At 41.8% G+C, this 20,569-nt stretch overlaps 1 protein-coding gene and 1 non-coding gene across 3 annotated transcripts in view; one reads left to right on the top strand and one right to left on the bottom strand.

Annotated features, from left to right (window-relative positions):
- ITGA8 (integrin subunit alpha 8) overlaps window positions 1-20,569 on the top strand; it is a 200,988-nt gene that overhangs the window by 84,613 nt on the left and 95,806 nt on the right. For both annotated transcript variants that reach the window (XM_010365605.2, XM_010365606.2), the window contains exons 14-15: window positions 15,922-15,967; window positions 19,033-19,140. In XM_010365605.2, the coding sequence (XP_010363907.1) occupies window positions 15,922-15,967; window positions 19,033-19,140 (154 nt within the window). The remainder of the gene's footprint in view (window positions 1-15,921; window positions 15,968-19,032; window positions 19,141-20,569) is intronic.
- LOC115900621 lies at window positions 4,047-4,210 on the bottom strand. The gene has a single exon (XR_004060288.1). It is a non-coding gene; the product is annotated as a U1 spliceosomal RNA (small nuclear RNA).

Below are 20,569 nucleotides of genomic sequence, written 5' to 3'. Positions count from 1 at the left end.
TTCTCAGATAAAACCTTTCACAAATAATAAATCCTTCTTATTTCACAAATAAAATATCCTTCAGAATCCAGATTCTGTCCCAAAGCAGGCTTAAATCATGTCCCACTCACAGGTAGTAAATACAGCAAATTTCCCTCACCAGATAAAAGAGATCTAACTATATGGCTATTAGATTTTATATGCCACAAATCATTTGTCAGTTTAAGTTTGAACTAACTTCCTTCCAAATAATCAGAGACTGGGTTCTTTCTGAAACCCAGTGAATATGATAGGATATGATTTATACTTCATCTTGCTTGTAAAGATACAGTTAATAGAAATTTGCTGCTTAGCCATGGCTTTTTTTTGGAGGGGCGGCGGGGCTAGAAGTCCCATGTGCTATTAATTGTGCCACAGAGCCCACTTGGCCATGGCAGCGGCGGCGGCGGCGGCGGCGGCGGCGGCGGCTTCTTCTTCTTCTTCTTCTTCTTCTTCTTCTTCTTCTTCTTCTTCTTCTTCTTCTTCTTCTTCTTCTTCTTCTTCTTCTTCTTCTTCTCCTTCCTCTTCTTCTTCTCCTTCTTCTTCTTCCTCCTCCTCTTCTGGGATACATGTGCAGAACATGCAGGTTTATTACATAGGTATACATGTGCCATGGTGGTTTGCTGCACCTATCAACCCGTCATCTACATTAAGTATTTCTCCTAGTGCTATCCCTTGCCTAGCCTCCCACCCACCAAAAGGCCCCGGTGTGTGATTTTCCCCTCTCTATGTCCACATGTTCTCATTGTTCAACTCCCACCTATGAATGAAACATGTGGTGTTTGGTTTTCTGTTCCTGTGTTAGTTTGCTGAGAATGATGACTTCCAGCTTCATCCATGTCCCTGCAAAGGACATGAACTCATCCTTTTTTATGGCTGCATAGTATTCCATGGTGTATATGTGCCACATTTTATTTATCCAGTCTATCATTGATGGGCTTTTGGGTTGGTTCCAAGTCTTTGCTATTGTGAAAAGTGCCACAATAAACATATGTGTGCTTGTGTCTTTATAGTAGAATGATTTATAATCCTTTGGGTATGTACCCAGTAAAGGGATTGCTGGGTCAAATGGTATTTCTGGTTCTAGATCGTTGAAGAATCACCACACTTCCTCCACAATAGTTAAACTAATTTACACTCCTACCAACAGTGTAAAAACGTTCCTATTTCTCCACATCCTCTCCAGCATAATATTCAGAATCTATAAGGAACTTAAATAAATTTACAAGAAAAGAACAACCCCATCAAAAAGTGGGTGAAGGATATGAACAGACATATGTCTCAAAAGAAGACATTTATGCAGCTAACAAACATATGAAGAAAAGCTCATTATCATGGGTCATTAGAGAAATGCCAATCAATACCACAATGAGATACCAACTCATGTCAGTTAGAATGGTGATCATTAAAAAGTCAGGCTTTTTTTTTTTTTTAAATAGGATATGAGGAATGGAGTACGAATTAGTTGGAGTAAATTTCTCCTGTGCTTAGAACCTCACGTTATTTCTTCCCTCCCTCAGCATGTTTTTTAATATGTCACTTTAAATTTATTAATATATAAATTGAAATCCATATTTTCATATCATTCACCTGATGCATCCCTTCTGCCTCAAAGTCTCTATGCGCCCTGGCCATTTTCCCAGGAGTTCACTTCCCACTCAGACCCTCAGGTCAAATGTCACTTCCTCAGGAAGCCTTCCCTGAACTGTTGTCCTTCCCCTGAAAACAATGATCTCAGATGGAAATTACACATGTGTGCAATTCTTTGATTTGAAGTCCTTTCTGTTCCACTAGACTGGACACTGTATCAGTTGAGACTGGGACTGGATTTGGTGTTACTCACTGCAAAATCCTAATGCCCAAGGCAGCAGCTGGCACAAAAGGCAACTTGTCGATACTTATTAAGTGAATAATTGAATGAATATGAATAAATGAATAAATAAATAAACCAGCTTCCTTCCAGCTGCACACCTTGTATGTAAATTGTTGCTCACATCTTTAACTTGCCACTGTGTTTCAGCTCTATTTAAAATCCAGTCAACTATTTCATATTTGTGCAGAATGAGAATGGAAAGATAAGCAGAGATGATGATGATGCCCTTTAAAATAAATGTTGGCATCTGTCTCCTGTTACTCCAAGTGGCAGACTGATTCTCGGTTACCATTTAACCCTTAGCCCTAGTTCTGCCTTCACCAGTGTGAATCGAGAAAAATGACAAGTCTCAATTATTTTAAACGGTTTATTTGCCAAAGTTAAGGATGCATTCCTGGGGACAGGTCTATGTCTCTCTCCAAACATGTTTTTTGTTTATTTGTTTTGTTTTGTTGTTGTTGTTGTTTGTTTGAGATGAATCTTGCTGTGTCGCCAAGACTGGGGTGCAGTGGCACAATCTTGGCTCACTGCAACCTCCACCTCATGGGTTCAAGCGATTCTCCCTGCGTCAGCCTCCCAGGTAGCTGGGATTACAGGCGCACGCCACCACACCCAGCTAATTTTTGTATTTTTAGCAGAGATGGGGTTTTGCCATGTTGGCCAGGCTGATCTCAAACTCCTGACCTCAGGGGATCCACCCGCCTTGGCCTCCCAGAATGCTGGGATTCCAGGCATGAGCCACCACACCCGACGTCTGAAGACAATTTTAAGGGCTCCAAATTTAAAGGGGCAAGGGCAGAATATTGAGAAATACACAATTTTCATGTAAGAGGAGGGTAGGGAAAAATATTCATTACTGCCTTTGTCTGGCTCAGTGAATCTGCATTTTTTTACATAGATGACATAGACAAGTGGGGCAGAGGAAAAATGCAGGGAGCCTGACTTTTACATAAGATAACATAGACGAAATGAGGCAGAAGGTGTGACAAAGACTAAATGGGCAGTGGGGGTGAATGCACCTATAAAGATAAGCTATCAATTTACATTGCCGCAGTGAAGTATTAACAGAAACACCTTAGAGTGAAGATCTTGCAGCTCACTAGGAATTTCCTTGTGGGCAAAATATGGGGGAGACATGTAGCTTTTCATCTTGTTCAGAAACCAAAAAAGGAGAGGCAGGTTTGTGTGACCCAGTTCCCAGCTTGACTTCTCCCTTTGGTTTCATGAGTTTGGGGTCCCAAGATTTAATTTCCTTTCTCACTGGGCCTTCAGATGCCGCTGCTGTTCAGGCTGCAAGACCAGGAGCACGAGTAGGCAGTGAGATGGAAAGAGCGCCAGAAGTCAAGAGACCCAAATTCTCTTTTGTTACCAGCCCTGCAGCCTTGCCCACACTTGCAGCTCCTTCACCTTAGCATATCTAGCCACAAAAGAAAGGTGATCAGACCAATCCCCACCACTCAGGATTGTTGTAGAGACGATTTGCACACTGGAAAGTACTCTGCACAGTTAATTGATCCTTTTTAATTTTGAAATTTTTTGATACATAGTTATGGGGTACATGCGATATTTTGATACACACATAAAATGTGTAATGAGCAAGTCAAGGTATTTAGGATATCCATCGCCTTGAGCACGTCAGTTGTTCTTATTTTTAAACAACACTGGCCAAATGGAAGTAGTGTTACTGAGGGTCCTGATCCAGACCCCAGGAGAGGGTTCTTGGATCTCATGCAAGAATTAGAGGCGAATCCATAAAGTGAACGCAATTGTTAAGAAGCTAAAAAGAATATAAAATGGCTACTCCATAGGCACAGCAGCAGCATATGGGCCGCTCAGCTGCTTATACTTACTGTTACTTCTTGATTATATGCTAAACAAGGGGTGGATTATTCATGAGTTTTCTGTGAAAGGAGTGGGTAATTCCCAGAACTGAGGGTTCCTCCCCTTTTCAGACCATATAGGGTAATTTTCTTACAGTTGCCATGGCATTTGCAAACTGTCATAGGGCTGGTGAGAGTGTCTTAGCATGCTAATGGATTTCATTATAATTAGCATAGAATATGCGGTGAGCAGGACCAGAGGTCACTCCCATCACCATCTTGGTTTTGGTGATTTTGACCGACTTCTTTTTTTTTTTTTTTTTTTTTTTTTTACATCGGGGAAAGTGCAAACACAGTCCCCCACTACCACAAATTATGCAGTCGAGTTTCCCACATTTGGGGAAATCGCAGGGGTCAGCACATCCGGAGTGCAACGGATAAGCCTCGCCCTGGGAAAACCACCTTCGTGATCATGGTATCTCCCCTGTTTTATCAGCAAGGTCTTGGTGACCCGTATCTTGTGCTGACCTCCCATCTCATCCTGTGTCTAAGAATGACTAACCTGGGAAAGCAGTCCAGTAGGTCTCAGCCTTATTTTACCCAGCCCCTATTCAAGATGGAGTTGCTCTGGTTCAAATGCCTCTGACAGTATGAGGCATGTAAACAAGCTCCAAGGGTGAGGGTCCAGGTTCTGCACCCCAGACCCAGGACTGTGCCATCAGACGTTGACTTGGGGAATCTGTCTCAAGCCTCCTGTGGGATGACAGATGGGAGGTTTCCAAAACAACTAATACAGTAACAAAGCCCTCTTTCATCTCTTTTGTCCTTCCTATTTACAAGTATTGTTCATGTAATGCTCTTCTTTCTATATGCCAACCCTTTTAGATTTTCTTACTGACGTTTTCCTGCAATGACATTAGTAGCTGGTTACGTGAAAACTGTCAATCCTAAGAGAAGTTCACAAGAGAGCCAGCGTAAGCCAGAAAGCTTGCGGACCAACCAGACCACAGACTAAAGAGTGAAGCAAGAGAAGCCTATTTGTGGGATGCTCAGCCCCTTTCATCCTGTTTCCTTTCTTTTCTGTACCTGAGGGCTGCTGCATACCAATTGCAGAAACTTACACTATTTCCTCTTCTCAAACATGTGAAAGGGAAGGATCTAATGACCTTGTTCTCATCAGAATGTGAGTGATCCAGGGAAAGCAGGTCCCACGCAGGGACTTCAATTCAGTGAATCCTGGCCTGTGTTTGTAATATGACCCCTCAGTGAGTTGATTAATAGACTCTAAGTAGCTGGTAGGCAGGGGAGTGTCTGTGTTAAAGCCCTCTGCTGAATCCTGGGCAGTTAGGGTGGGACCTGGCTCATGCTGGAGGTTCACTGATGAGTTGTTAGATGAAGGTGCCCAGTATAGGGAACCACCGGTGTAACTGTTCTTGCCTTCCTCTTCCACCTCCCTTGTAACTCCGTCAGTCGCAAGGCTGCCATCACACATCGCCACAGACTGGAGGGCTCAAACAGGGATATATTTCCTCCCAGTTCTGTAGACTGCAAGTCCAAGATCAAGGCATCAGGAAGGTTGGTTTCCTCTAAGTCTCTCTCTTTGGCTTGTAGATGGCCATCTTCTTCCTACATCTTCACATTGACTTCTCTCTGCACATATGTCTGTATCTTAGCTTCCTCTTCGTATAAGGACACTGGTCCTATTGGATTAGAGCCCACCTAGATGATCTCATTTTAAACTAATTACCTCTTTAAGGACCCTACTGAAGCGGCATTGTTGTCTGGGGTCAATACCTGAGGTTCATTGTTTCATGACAAGGGAATCCAGGATGCAGATACACACAAGAACTGGGTTTAGGAGCAGAGATTTGGCAGGCAAAAGAAAGAGAAAGGAGGCCAGACGCGATGGCTCATGCCTGTAATCCCAGCACTTTGGGAGGCCAACGAGAGTGGATCACAAGGTCAGGAGTTTGAGACCAGCCTGGCCAACATGGTGAAACCCCGTCTCTACTAAAAACACAAAAATTAGCTGGGCATGGTGGTGAGTGCCTATAATCCCAGCTACTTAGGAGGCTGAGGCAGGAGAATCGCTTGAACCCAGGAGGCGGAGGTTGCCGTGAGCCATTGCACTCCAGCCTGGGCAACAAAGTGAGATTCTGTCTCAAAAAAAAAAAGAAAGAAAGAAAGAAAGAAAAGAAAAGAAAGAAAGAAAGGAGAACAGCTCTCTCTCTGGAGTGCACTGGATTTTATAGACAGGCTTGAGGAGGCAGTGTCTGATTTACATCGCGCCCAAAGATCGATTGGCCCAGGTATGATGTTTATATAAAATGCAAGGAAGCTGGCTGCCCCACCCTAATCTTATCACGCAAATGGGGTTTTTGCCTGGCAGGTGCCATGTTGCCTGTTCCTTACTGTATACCTGGCTGGCAAAGATGGAGCCACCATTTTGAACATGCCTAGTCCCAGGTAGCCTATTCTTAGTGGCACAGATGCCCGCATTCACCCGTGCAAGCTTCCGGCTTGCTTGTCTATGTCTGAAGCTCGATTTTATAGGCTGTTCTTTGAAAAGAAAATGATTTGGGGGCTGCTTTTCATTAAAAGGAAAACCTTACTAAGGACTCCCGAACATTCATATCTGCCTAAATAATTTCTTCTTAACTCCTATATCACTATCTCCTAATATAGTCACATTGTGAGGTGCTGGCAGTCAGGACTTCAACATAGGGCTTTTTTGGGGGACACAGTTCTGCCTAAAACACTCAGTGAAAGCGTCAAGTCCCATTAGATTTTTATCAATAGGAGTTTATCTGTCAGACTGGGTGTCAGGGAAGCATCTTTGTGAGCTGTCAGGCTCTTCTGGAGACTGTGAAACCCTTTCCAATAGGTAGCTACATATAAGTGACACTGGTACTGAAGAAATAAACCTTCCTCTGGGGCTTTCAGCAATTGCACAGACGGCACACATGTTGTGATTCAGTGTGGCCATGACGAGGATAAAGTTAAATGCCTTTGATACACTGACATGAAATGTAACAAGTGGAGGATCAAACAATTGAAAGCGGAAGGATCATTCTTGTAACCACAGGATGATAATAATATACAGAAAACTATTTTCATAAGGCAGACTCATCATTTGATATTCTGCTGTTATTTTCTGTGGGTTTTTTTTTAAAGGAAAACAATCCCCCAGTAAATGAGAATGTTGCAACATAATACCACGTTCCAACTCATAAAAGTTTTTCTTCAGAGTTCATTTGGAAGCATTTCAGACAGATTGTTAGGATTATTACTTTCTGGGATAAAATCATGATTTTTTTTTTCAAATATTTCTTCCTCAACTCATAACCTTCCTCGCAATAATATTTTGCGTGTTGCAATAAAAAAGCAAGGCAGACAGGCAACCTCTATTTTTAGATTAACACATTTGCCAAAGTCAAGGAGACTTATCTAAATGCTGAATTCCCACAGACATGAGCTGCGTTTGCAATGCCAGACACTTAAGCCAATTTCATAGCCCACTTACAAGTGAACATTGCCAGATGGATCCACCATCTGTGACCCCACCATTGGACACATTATCTCGAATCCTCTTATTTCTCTTAATATCATCGTTGTATGAAAGTGAGCCAACCTTGGATTGGTTTATGTAAACAACTATACTTGATGGCCTTAGTTTGTCTTTAAAAGATTTGGGTGCTGTGGGAAGAGGATTGGCAGGATGGGACCTGGGCAGTGATGGACAGTTCCTGGAGGAGATTCTGTGAGCTGTGGGCAGTGGTATTGCCAAGACAGGAGTCAGGCGTCTGTAGAGCTGCGTTATGAAGCTGAATGGGAGGAAGTCCAGTCTGGTGAAGCCAGGGAGAAAGCCAGAAACTGGCTGTCTCTCAGTGGAGGCACAAGGAGTCCCTAAATCTGCAGGGACAAAGCTGAGTCCAAAAGCAAAGCAGAGACCTGGATTGTACATCAAAGTGCCCAGAATGCAGTCATCAGACTCCAACAAATGTTACTGAGCTCTTGGCCTTCTCATCTAGAGAAACGTAAAGACCACCAGGGATTCAGCAATGAAGATTGACTTGTCCAATGCCATTTAGAAGCCAGCAGCAAAGTGAACTGGAATTGAGAATTGCTAATTTTTCAGCCTCCACTTGGTAATTTTCCACCTGACATACAACACTGTGTTTCAAAGAAGTCTTCAAAGATTTTAGAGAGATTCAAAGAGAGACAATGGGCAAGTAAAAATTGGCCTGTTGAGGCACAAACTCCTGTACACATATGTTTATAGTGACTTTGCAAAAACTAAAAACAGCTCAGGGATCCCTAAGCCAGAGATGGATGAATAAACTGTGGGCCATCTACACAGTGGAATACCACTCAGCAATAAAAAATGAACTCCTGGTACACACAACATTGTGGATGAATCTCAAATGCACTGAGCTGACTGCAAGAAGCTAGACCCAAAACGCTGTATGACTCCATTTATATGACATTCTGGAAAATAGATTAGTGGAGTCCAGGGGTTAGGAGACAGGTCAGGCTTGGCTACAGAACAGCATGGGTGACACTGGGGCACTGTTGGAACTGTTCTCTGTGTTGTTGTGGAAGTAGTTACAGGTCTAGGTGCATTTATCAAAGCTCTTAACTCTGCTTACTAAAAAGGATGAAATTTATCATAGTAAAATGTATCTTTATTTATTTATTTTTATATTTATTCATTTATTGAGAGTCTCACTCTGCCGCCCTGGCTGGAGTGCAGTGCTACAATCTCAGCTCACTGCAACCTCCACCTCCTGGGTTCAAGCGATTCCCCTGCCTCAGCCTCCTGAGTAGCTGGGATTACAGGCGCCTGCCACCACACCAGGCTAATTTTTGTATTTTTTGTAGAGATGGGGTTTTCCCATGTTGGTCAGGCAGGTCTTGAACTCCTGACCTCAAGTGATCCACCCACCTTGGCCTTTCAAAGTGCTGGGATTACAGGCGTGAGCCACCGTGCCTGGCCATATCTTTAATTTTTTTTTAAAGGCTTAAGGAGAGAATAAAAACAGCAATAGATGTGCTCCTAGAAGGCAGTGGTAAAAAGGATCCCAGTGTGGGTTCAGTAGCCAGCCTGCCTGGGTTTAAACTTTGGTCTTGTGACTTTACTGTATTCGGACTCTGTACCTCATTTTTCTCATTCTAAGATGGGAATAATAAAAGTATCTTTCTCGTAGGATTGTTGTATCACTTAAAGGAGGCAATTATATTGAAAATGTTTAGAATATTAGCTTTTCTTTGATCGATCTTTACGCAACTGTCCAACACATCCTCAGGATAAATTCCTAGAAGTAGAAACTAGGTCAGAGGTACACAGTCATACGTATCAACAAACTGCCTTCCAAGAAAATAATGCCCATTTATACTTCCTCAAACAGCCTATAAGTATACCTCTGCTCTCTGTCCAACAATGCCTAGTATTAATCTTTTCCAATATACAAGGTTAAAAAATGATATCTCTCTGTTTCTTTCATTTGGATTTCTTTGGTGACTAGTGAGGTGGAAGTCTTTTCATATATTTATTAGTCACAGGTATTTATTTTTATGTGAAATGCCTGTTTGTAATCTTTCTATTAGAATGTTTATAGTTTTGTTATTTATTTGTATGAATTTGTTACAGATTAGGCATAATAATTAATGTTAACTTTTTTTTTTTTTTTTTTACCAAGTGCCGAACATTCTTCTAGGCATTGAAAAATATTCACATTTGATCAGGCATATACATTATAAACATTTCACCCTGTTGCTTTTTGCTCGTGTGTTTTTTTGTTTTGTTTTGTTTTTTGCTATAAAAGTAGTTTAGATTTTAAAATTCCTTTGTGATTTCTACATTTTTGATCATGTTTAAGGAGATCTTCCCTTTTGATTAATCATAATGTTTTTATACAACTATAAAATAAACACTTCCATGTTTCACATTTGTTTGGAAATTCCTGGTGGCCGTTCTCATTGTCTGGAATTATTCTAAAATAGTAAATGTTTTTTAATTCCAACAACAACAACAACAAAAAAAAAAAAAACAGGAGATGTCTGACGGCATTTTTGGCAACAGATATAAACATTAGTGTATCTATCAAGAAGATGAGGGTGAGAGGTGAGAAGAAGGAAGCAGGAAGAAGGTGACTTAGCTTAGGAAGTGTAGGTGCTTGGGTGGCCACAGAGACTGCTCCCCTGAATTGATTCTGGGTGATTCTTTTTTTGCTTCTTTTCTGTTGTTGCTTGTTTGTTTGAGATGGAGTCTTGCTCTGTCGTCCAGGATGGAGTGCAGTGGTGCAATCTCAGCTGACTGCAACCTCCACCTCCTGGGTTCAAGTGATTCTCCTGCCTCTGCCTCCCAAGTAGCTGAGATTACAGGCATGCACCCCACGCCCGGCTAATTTCTGTATTTTTAGTAGAGATGGGTTTCACCACGTTCGCCAGCCTGGTCTCGAACTCCTGACCTCAGGTGATCTGCCCGCCTCGGCCTTCCAAAGTGCTGGGATTACAGGCGTAAGCCACCATGCCCAGCTATTGTTTTTTTAGTGGGGTCTCGCTGTGTTGCCTAGGCTGGAGTGCAGTGGCGCCATCATAGCTCACTGCAATCTCAAACTCCTGGGCTCAAGCGAGCCTCCTACTTCAGCCTCGGAAGTAGCTGGGACTACAGGTTGTATACCACCATGCCTGGCTGATCCTTTAATCTGATACTGTCAGCTCTTCCTCATCTTCTCCTTTGACCTGACTGTTCCCTAGGAGGGTTCCACTCTCCCTCCCTTCACTGTTTCCTGCCCACCTAATCCAAACCTCAGATCCACACTCAAAACAAAGCTGATGTTTTCAAATAGAACTTCTTCCAACACTAAAATTTCCTTCCCAAATTAGTGAAATCAGACCCTGCAAACCAAACACCACTTAAAAGGCTTGGCTTTTCTTCCTCATTTAAAAATAACCATTTGCAAGAAATAAAATACGAAACTTAGGTGTAATGCATCTCCTATGACCTCACATTCTTAGGGTTTTTTTTTTTTCTTGCCAACTGATCCTGCATTCATGCTAATGTCCCCTTTTTGTTTTCTTAAAAGTACTCAGTTGTTCCATCAAAAGCCAAAAAGAAAATAAACTATGTTTCTCAGACAATGTGAGGCAACAGCAAAGGCCTCCAGCACTTTGGGAATAGTTTTTGATTGAAAGGAAAGAACCAATTTTAATTGCCAGTTATTTCCTCCAGAAAAAAAAAAAAAAGCCAGCTTAAGTATCTACGTGTAGAGAAAGGCAAAGTTTTTTATTTGTTTGTTTTCAATTTGCCCTCAAGGCATTTATAGAAAGGAAGTAAACATAGATAATGGTATCAGACACATTATCTCAAGGGAGAAAAAAATCTTCCAAGTTTTAGAAATTCAAATATCAGCCCTGAAATTACTCTGTGTCCAGATTATCATTTAAATGCCTAAGCACAGAATTATGCAATATTTTAAAAATATTATTTCTGAGTATTATTTAAATATTATTTCACATGCACATATAAATATACACACTCCAGCATAAATATAAATGTATGTGTATATAAATAGAACACATATATAATAGATATGCTATATACACAAACTTCTATACTTATGTGTGTATAGATGGAAGCAGCGTAGTGCTTTCCAAAACCAACCACATATTTTGAAAAGAGAAATTCATTCAAAACACAAACTAGCCAATCAATTCTGCTCCCCTGGAGAAATCTGACAATTTTAAGCTCCCAAGCATAAGTACTTGTGGCTCTTTCTAGCAGGCATAGTTCCAAGGTAGTGTCTAAAGGCAAGCATACTTTTGTGGTAGGTAACTGTTTTCTTGGCCTCTGAATAACTGTGACCACATTCTCATGAAGAAAATTGTGGCCTGTGTTGCCAGTTATTTTATTTTTCCAGAGTAGGAAAAATTCCCACCCTAAGGCACAGGAATTAAAGTTCCTAAAGGAAAAGCCCATGTCTCATTACTGTTGGGAAAGTGTCCCTCAAATTCTCACCTATAATGACAATCTAGTTTTGATGGAGACTTTATATTACTTTCTAGGATCTGGAACGTGTGTGTGTGTGTGTGTGTGTGTGTGTGTGTGTGTGTGTATCTCAACACCTTCAAGTACACATGCAAAACTCCAGCAGAATTTAGCTGCAGCTGACAGTAGTCAGTTTTAATTAATTGTCTCATTTTCTTCATCTCTAGTATCTTAATTTATTATTACTTATCCTCCCTATTTAATCAGGCATTTATGAAGTATCTGTTCTGTATCTGGCACTGTGCCTGTTAACATGCATGCCAAGGTTATTTCTTTCTTCATTTATTTCAACCCATACCATTCCGTGAATATTTGAGGATGTGCACACATAAAGATTCCTGCCCTGGAAGGGCTTACAGTCTTATTTTCTTTGCCATTTCCAGAGAATCAATTCTTAAAATTTGCCTATTACTTATAAAATGTCTAATCTTATTAAATAAATATTTCACCTTATTTGGAGCCAAGAACAAAGTCCATAATTCCTCGTGAATCAGTTTTCATAAAAGAGCTCTCCTATCTGGTGTCATGTCAACAGATATGGATTCAGGCCAAGGCCACCTGTGTTACACTTGTCTAAATATTGGGGTTTGTAATTACACAGGAAGAACAGAGCTCATGTTTCTTCAAATCAGTAGCTCTTTTTTTCTCTGATTTAGAAAAAAAAATGCACTCATTTGCTAGAAGAGACAAATGTAACAGAAAGAATACATGTAAAAATAGTTGAAAAATTGGAATTCTAATATAATTTATCATTATAATTTTAATAACTGATAAACGTAGAAATTTTGGCATCTGGCTTCAGAGATTTAAATGCTGACAAAAGAATATTTTATTCCATGAGTCATAGGTGGCCAAGGTGTACCCCTTCGCTTAACGCGTTCTTTAATTTCATGAATACAGAACTCTTTACATGACATCTGTTCGACTTATTTGAACATCAGCATGCACATGTTTTTAAATATGGAGCTCTGGAGTCAAATTCCAAGTCTAATAACTGAATCTGATTCTGTATCCATAAAACCTAAGACATCTGACAGTGGTTTTGACCTGGAGAACTTTCAGATCATTTTTTCTTTTTAAACAAGTATTATTGTGTCTTAGGTTGGGTTGTCCCAGAGCAGGCATTAAGATAAGGATGAGAAAACAAGCAGTGTATTTAAGAAATCCTGAGAAACACTGGTAAAGGTAGAGAAGAGAAACATGGAAAAGAAGAATGGAATAAAGATCATCATCAAGCTAGTTGCCACTGTGGGCAATCAGGGCCTCATCTGGCTGGGGAAAGCAAAGTCAGAGAACAGATCTCAACTATCCCACTTGACTGAGAAGGCAGCTGGGCCACTCACTTTCCAATTCCTACCTGTAATTGACTAAAAGCCATTCCCAGGGACACTAAGCCCTCAGGGGGAGAATCATCTGCAGTCTGTCTCTGTTCACTTGTATGTGTATTAGTCAGGGTTCTCTAGAGGGACAGAACTAGTAGCATTGCTGAACATATAAAGGGGAGTTTATTAAGGAGAATTGACTCACATGATCACAAGGTGAGGCCCCACAATAGGCCGTCTGCAAGCTGAGGAGCAAGGAAGCCAGTCCGAGACCCAAAGCTGAAGAACTTGGTGTCCGGTGTTCGAAGGCAGGAAGCATCCAGCATGGGAGAAAGATGGAGGCCAGAAGACTAAACCAGTCTAGTCCTTCCTTGTTCCTCTGCCTGCTTTTATTCTGGCCGTGCTGGCAGCTGATTAAATGGTGCCCACCAGATTCAGGGTGGGTCTACCTTTCCCAGTCCACTAACTCAAACGTTAATCTCCTTTGGCAACACCCTCACAGACACACCCAGGAACAATACTTTGCATCCTTCAATCTGATCAAGTCGACACTCAACATCACATGTGCAAAAGGTGGATGCCAAGGGAATACGGCTATAAATCATTTTTCTATACAAATTCCATTATACCAATTTAATTCCTGAATTAGTTTCCATATGGAGTGGTCAAATAGGACCTCCTTCTACCTTTGTTTTTTGTTTTTCTATTTTCATTCCCGTTCTGCTAGAATTAACCAATTATAGTTTCAACTGTTGTAAGTTTTCTTCTGTGGCCCTGATTTCTACCAAGTTCAGTTTTCTTTTTCTCTTTTTAAATTTATTTTAGATTCAGGGGATACGTGTGCATGTTTGTCACATGAGTAGATTGCATAAACGGGTTTAGGCTTCTAGTGTACTCATCGCTCAGATATTGAACATTGGACTCTGGGTAATTCTTCAAACGTTGTCTCCCTTCCTCCTTTCCTGCTTTTGGAGTCCCCAGTGGCTATCATTAGCATCTTTATGTCTATGTGTACTCATTGTTTTAGCTCCCACTTATAAGTGAGAGCATGCAATATTTGATTTTCTGTTTCTGAGTTCACTTAGGATAATGGCATCTGGTTCCATCCATGTTGCTGAAAAGGGCATGATTTCATTCACTTTTGTCGCTACATAGTAATCCATGGTGTTTATGTACCATGTTCTTTATCCAATCCACTGTTGATGGACACTTGGGTTGGTTCCATGGAGGTCCAGTTTTCTTATATCTAAATTTTACTCTGCAGATTTAGCCATTGTCATTTTTATTTGTGTTTGATTGCTTCTACCAGGGACAGCCATTGTAAATGAGATTAAGAAAAGTCCGCTGGGCGCGGTGGCTCACGCTTGTAATCCCAGCACTTTGGGAGGCCGAGGCAGGTGGATCACAAGGTCAAGAGATGGAGACCATCCTGGCCAACGTGGTGAAACCCCGTCTCTACAAAAAAATACAAAAAATCAGCGGGACGTGGTGGCAGGCGCCTGTAATCCCAGCTATCAGGAGGCTGAGGCAGGAGAATGGCGTGAACCCGGGAGGTGGAGCTTGCAGTGAGCTGAGATCGCGCCACTGCACACCAGCCTGGGCAACACAGTGAGACTCCGTCTCAAAGAAAACGAAGAAAGAAAAATTAGCGGAGGGTGCTGGCAGGCGCCTGTAGTCTCAGATACTCGGGAGGTTGAGGCAGGAGAATGGCGTGAACCCGGGAGGCAGAGCTTGCAGTGAGCCGAGATCACACCACAGCACTCTAGCCTAGGCCACACAGCGAGACTCCGTCTCAAAAAAAAAAAAAAACAAAAATAGCCAGGCATGGTGGTGTGTGCCTGTAGTACCTGCTACTCAGGAGACTAAGGCAGCAGAATCACTTGAACCCTGGAAGCAGAGCTTGCAGTGAACCAAGATCGCACCACTGCACTCCAGACTAGGCGACAGAGCGAGACTCCGTCTCAAAAAAAAAAAAAAAAAAAAAAAACCCAACAGTTTGACCTCTATGTTAGCCAATCACTGAAATAATTTTGAGCATTTCCCCATTTCCCCTTACCTAGTCCAGGATTGCTCGACCGCAGTCACCCAGGTCCACCACTTACCTACTTGTGTGAATGATGTTAGGAAATTTACAGTTTAGCCTTCTTAAGTCTCAGTTGACTCATTTGCAAAACTGTGCTAATAATAAAGACCTCCTACCTTCTTGTTAGGAATCATTCAAAGGAAATCCTTTAAAAGGACTCCTGGCATACAGTGTTGTTCCATGTGCTATTTATTAGGATTGCTGTTGTTACTTTAGATCGTTATAATATGTTAGTTATTTTATGTACTACTGATTGCTTTGCCAGAAGTATACTCACCACCCACACTATTTGTAAAGAGCAAACGTTTGTCAAAATGGCAATCAGAATGTTCCACTTCTGGGTTAACAATCCTTCCTCATAGGGTATTTGCTGGTGAGAGTGATAACAAGAAATGTACAGTGAGCCTGGTACCTAGCAGACACTCACCACCTGACTTTCCCCTTTTCCTTCCCTGGGGGTATGTGCCTTGAACCTGGAGGATAGGAAAAGTGATGCAATAATGAGTTTCTAGAAATTGACCTTCCTAAGCACAGAGGGGTTTGAGATCTACTGATGGACGTTTTATCAAGTTGGTTATAGCGAAGCTTCAACATCCTTTCCAAAATGTCTTACGAAAGATGTGACTTCTCTTCTAATTTTGTCGCTCTCATACCATCAGCATGTAGGGGTATTCTATGTGCTACTTATGATTTTGAACTTAGTAAATTTTTTCTGTACGACTCATGCATGTGTTCTGTGTTTTTGTCTTTTTAAGATTTGATTGTGGGTGCATTTGGAACAGGAAAAGTCGCTGTTTACAGGTACGTTTTTGATAGTATTCAAATGTTTTTCTCGTTGTTTCAAATACATTTTCTTGTTAGTTTTGCCTTAAGGAGCACATTCCAGTGATTTATTCTGGTGAATACTTAGATGCTCTTTTTAAAGTCTAGAGATATTTTTTGCCCTCACTCTTTCTTTTCTTTGCATTTTTACTCTCATACTTCATGACCAAACTTCCAGATTTTAAGAGCATAATGTTGAATAAGATATGAAAATGAAGCAGATCATATAAAATGACCCACTTTTTAGATCTTACTGTATTTGATTTATTCTCTTTGCTTTGGAAATGCATTGAAATGTTCGCTTATAAATAAGCAGTGCAGGGTCGAAGAATGTTACTATTTATCCTGGCTTCTATAATCAAACTGGACACTAAGTTAGGGAATAGAACATTCCAGGAGTTGGTAGCCTCCAAAGGCAAGTATTGAAAACAGTGCAAATACAACAGCTATGGATTCCAAGCCTGGATATTCCATATACTCACTGATTTGTAATCTTGGGCAAGTTCTTATCACTTTCAGAGTTTCAGATTTCTGATCTGTAAAAGAAGGATAAAAGCAATATTTATAAGGTTACCTTTGTTCAAAGGATTCAGTGAGAATATGCATGTGGCGTACACAGAATAGTAACTGGGAGAGAGGTGGTGCTCAACTTTAGCTTTTTTTTTTTTTTTTTTTTTTTTTTTTGAGACGGAGTCTTGCTCTGTCGCCCGGGCTGGAGTGCAGTGGCCGGATCTCAGCTCACTGCAAGCTCCGCCTCCCGGGTTTACGCCATTCTCCTGCCTCAGCCTCCCCAGTAGCTGGGACTACAGGCGCCAGCCACCTCGCCCGGCTAGCTTTTTGTATTTTTCAGTAGAGATGGGGTTTCACCGTGTTAGCCAGGATGGTCTCAAACTCCTGACCTCGTGATCCGCCTGTCTCGGCCTCCCAAAATGCTGGGATTACAGGCTTGAGCCACCACGCCCGGCCAGCTTCTTTAAAAAAAAAAAAAAAAAAAGTTTTATTGCAGGACACGGTGCCTCACGCCTATAATCCCAGCATTTTGGGCAGCCTACGTGGGCAGATCACTTGAGGTCAGGCGTTTGAGACCGGCCTAACCAACACAGCAAAACTCCATCTCTACTTAAAATACAAAAATTAGCCAGGCATGGTGGTGCACACCTGTAATCTCAGCTACTCGAGAGGCTGAGGCACGAGAATCACTTGAACCCGGGAGATGGAGGCTGTAGTGAGTAGACATTGTGCCACTGCATTCCAGCCTGGGAGACAGAGTGAGAGACTCCATCTCAAAAAAGAAAAAGAAAATAAAAGGTTTTACGAGAATTCAAGACACTAGGTCAGAATATCAAGACAAAAGGCTGAGGGCTTACCTGGGTCTGCTAGGTGTGTAGTGCTAACATAGTCGGCTCCCAGAGAGATTCTAAAGTTAGGTTTCCTCAAATAGGCAAGATTTTCTTCTTCATCAGTCCCAAGACAAACTCAAAGAGGGTTGATTTGTACCAACCATGTCCCACTTTAGGTTCTAGAGAATCAGACAGTCGAAACCCTCAAGGTGTCTGAAGTATGGGGCTTGGGTTTGCGGTGGCCGTGGAGTACACCACTCAGAGCTGCTGGAGCAGAATGGGCATAGGGTTCAGCTGCTCTGCTTCCAATCTGCCACTTTCATGCCAAGACCGTGTTTTCCATGAGCTGCTCCCAGCCAACTAGCCGACACACCAAGAACACAAATGCAGGCCTGTTTTTGCAAGACATGGAACTCCTGTCATGGGCAAATTTGGATCAAGGACTCTCAATTGCCCAGGCCAGAACTTTCTTATCCAGTCCTCTGTCCTTCCCTTGATCCTCCCAGGAATCAGAACTCCCAGCCCCCTCCACTCTCTCCCCACTTTTCCTCATAGATGTTTGACCCCAGTACATCTCTTGCATATCTAGTTCCGTTTTATCATCTGCTTTTCCAAGGAGTGAAACTAACACGGTATTGAAAGCAAAATTACATAACAAAATACAGAGAAGTGGCATGAAGGAACTTAGGAGAAATCCCAGCAGGCCCATTGCTTATTGTTTAAAGCAGTACTGTAAACCCATTCTGCCCTGAGACACAGCCCTTCCTCTTGTGGGGGGGAAACTTACCCAACATGGCTTCATTTCTCCCTGTCATTTGGGGACTTTGGCTTCCAATGATCATATCTTGGAACCAAGCTTTAAAATCTGCTCCATTTCCTTCCCCCATGATTTATTAATACTTTTTTGTTTTGTTATTCTCATCTGGGTGGCTGCAATTGAATTACTTATGCTCTATTAGTCTCTCTCCTCAAATTTGGCTACATATTAGAATTACCTGGAGAGTTTGTTTAAAATTCCAATGACTGATCCTTATCCCATAAGTTCTGGTTCAGTTGGTGTGGCAGGGCCTGGGCATAGAATTTGTTTTAAAGCTCTTTAGGTGATTATATTGTGCAGTCAGGATGGATAACCACTTCTCTGGCTGATGTACAGAATTATTCTGCAAACCCACTTTCGTGTATTTAGCCAAATTTGGAAAGCTCAGCTTGAAAACTATCAATGGAAATTTTAAAATTATCAATGATAATTTGCAAACTTCAAGTACTCACAAAATTAAAATTACCAATGAAAAGTTGCAGACTTCAAGTACTCACAAACACGAATGGCTGTAAGATGATGTATTTCATCAGATACGGATGTAGATGTGCTAGCAGATGGCAGGCAATATTTCACAGCAATATTGCCATAATACTGGGGGCCCACTTCATCAAGAAATTAGGTTTGTGTATGCAACTTTGCCTGATAGACCCACAGCACTCTTTATTTGTGTTGTGTGCCTCCAGATGTGTTTTGAGGTAATTAGCTGAGTGTGGTACCCACCTGTTCATGCAGTGGGCAAAATTCTTGGCACAAATGCTGAGAATGTTGGCAATGGCCTCTGAAGTATTCTGTCTACTACTGAGTTCAGTATGCAGTGAAGTGGGCTTCGCCTGCCTATCACCTTTGTGGTTTATTCAAACAAACCCTGCATTTTCTCCCTGCAGAGCAAGACCGGTTGTGACTGTAGATGCCCAGCTTCTGCTGCACCCAATGATTGTCAATCTTGAAAATAAAACTTGCCAGGTTCCAGACTCTATGACTTCTGCAGCCTGGTGAGTTAGTCCAGTGCTTCTCAAACTCCAATGTGAATTCACATCACCTGGGTATCTTGTGAGAACCACAGATTTGGATTCAGTAAGTCTGGGGTGGGGCCTAGATTTTGCATTTCTTGAAAAAAGCTTCAAGAGATGCTACTGCTGCTGGTCTGTGGCCCAAGTTTGAGTAGCAAGGAGTTTGTCTTTCAAGAGAACCTATGATATGGTGCTGATCTTTGGCTGTCGACTTACCATTCAAAGGCTACTTCTCTAATCTGCAGGCTCTAGGTGAGAGGAGAAGTGTAAAAACATTTGGAGAAATTCCCAGTGAAACAAATCTTGGAGATTGCTCTTAGATTCTTGGTGTACTAAAATAAACACTAACCGAGGTAAAAATATAACAAAATACCTACACTCTTACATTTTTGGCATATGCTTATAGATACTGCTTTTCGGGCTCATATAATGTCTTATTTATTTACTTTTTGAGATGGAGTCTCGCTTTGTCACCCAGGCTGGAGGGCAGTGGCACAATCTCGGCTCACTGCAACTTCCACCTCCCAGGTTCAAGCTATTCTCATGTCTCAGCTTCCTGAGTAGCTGGGATTACAGGCACCCACCACCATGCCTGGCTAATTTTTGTGTTTTTAGTAGAGACGGGGTTTCACTATGTTAGTCTGGCTGGTCTCGAACTCCTGACCTCAGATGATCTGCCTGCCTCGGCCTCCCAAAGTCCTGGGATTACAGGCATGGACCACCGTGCCCAACCGATGTCCCTTTTCTAACTAGTCAATTTACTGGGTTTTCTGTGCTGACAACAGATGCCAGTTTTGTAACTCAGCATGGAACACATTATACAAGTAAAGATTTTTGTGCCATAGACTGTATTTTTGTGTCCATCATTAAGAATAGCGATTGAATTATTCCTTTTGCCTGGATGATGGAGGCTTTGCTTGGACTTTCGGAAGCTGGCTGATACAGCTTCTGAAAGTGTTCCTTCTGAATTTTGTCAGCCGTCTGATGGGAGTACAAGATGGAACTTGACTGTAACGCAGTTTAAGAAAAGACCACTTAGTTTCTCAATACGTAGGTCCTCCAGGGTTAGAAGTCACTACCTTGGTTAATACCTTCAGGGTAGACCCTCTGGAGGGTCAACAAATCCTTGAGGTGTTTAATATTTTGCCCTTATTTTTCAGGAGACGTGGTCTAACTCAGACAGTATTTTTGGTTTCTGAGAATGTCAGAATTGCAGAACTAACCACTCTTGACCCAGAGAAGTTATTTCCAGCCAATTTTAACATGTTGTTGATGGCCTTTTGACAGGAGTTCATACTGGAGTCAAAGCTTTTAAGGGTGGAGGGTGGGGACTTAGAGGACCCTGAAGAATTCTTTGAAAAACATCCTATTGCTGGGAGCTGGGGAGTGTGGCGGGAGAGCATCCTCTTCT

The sequence above is a fragment of the Rhinopithecus roxellana genome, chromosome 11, assembly GCF_007565055.1.
Source record: "Rhinopithecus roxellana isolate Shanxi Qingling chromosome 11, ASM756505v1, whole genome shotgun sequence".
Taxonomy (NCBI): domain Eukaryota; kingdom Metazoa; phylum Chordata; class Mammalia; order Primates; family Cercopithecidae; genus Rhinopithecus; species Rhinopithecus roxellana.
The sequence above is the reverse complement of the archived record's forward strand: the minus strand, read 5'-3'. Positions and strand labels throughout refer to the sequence as shown.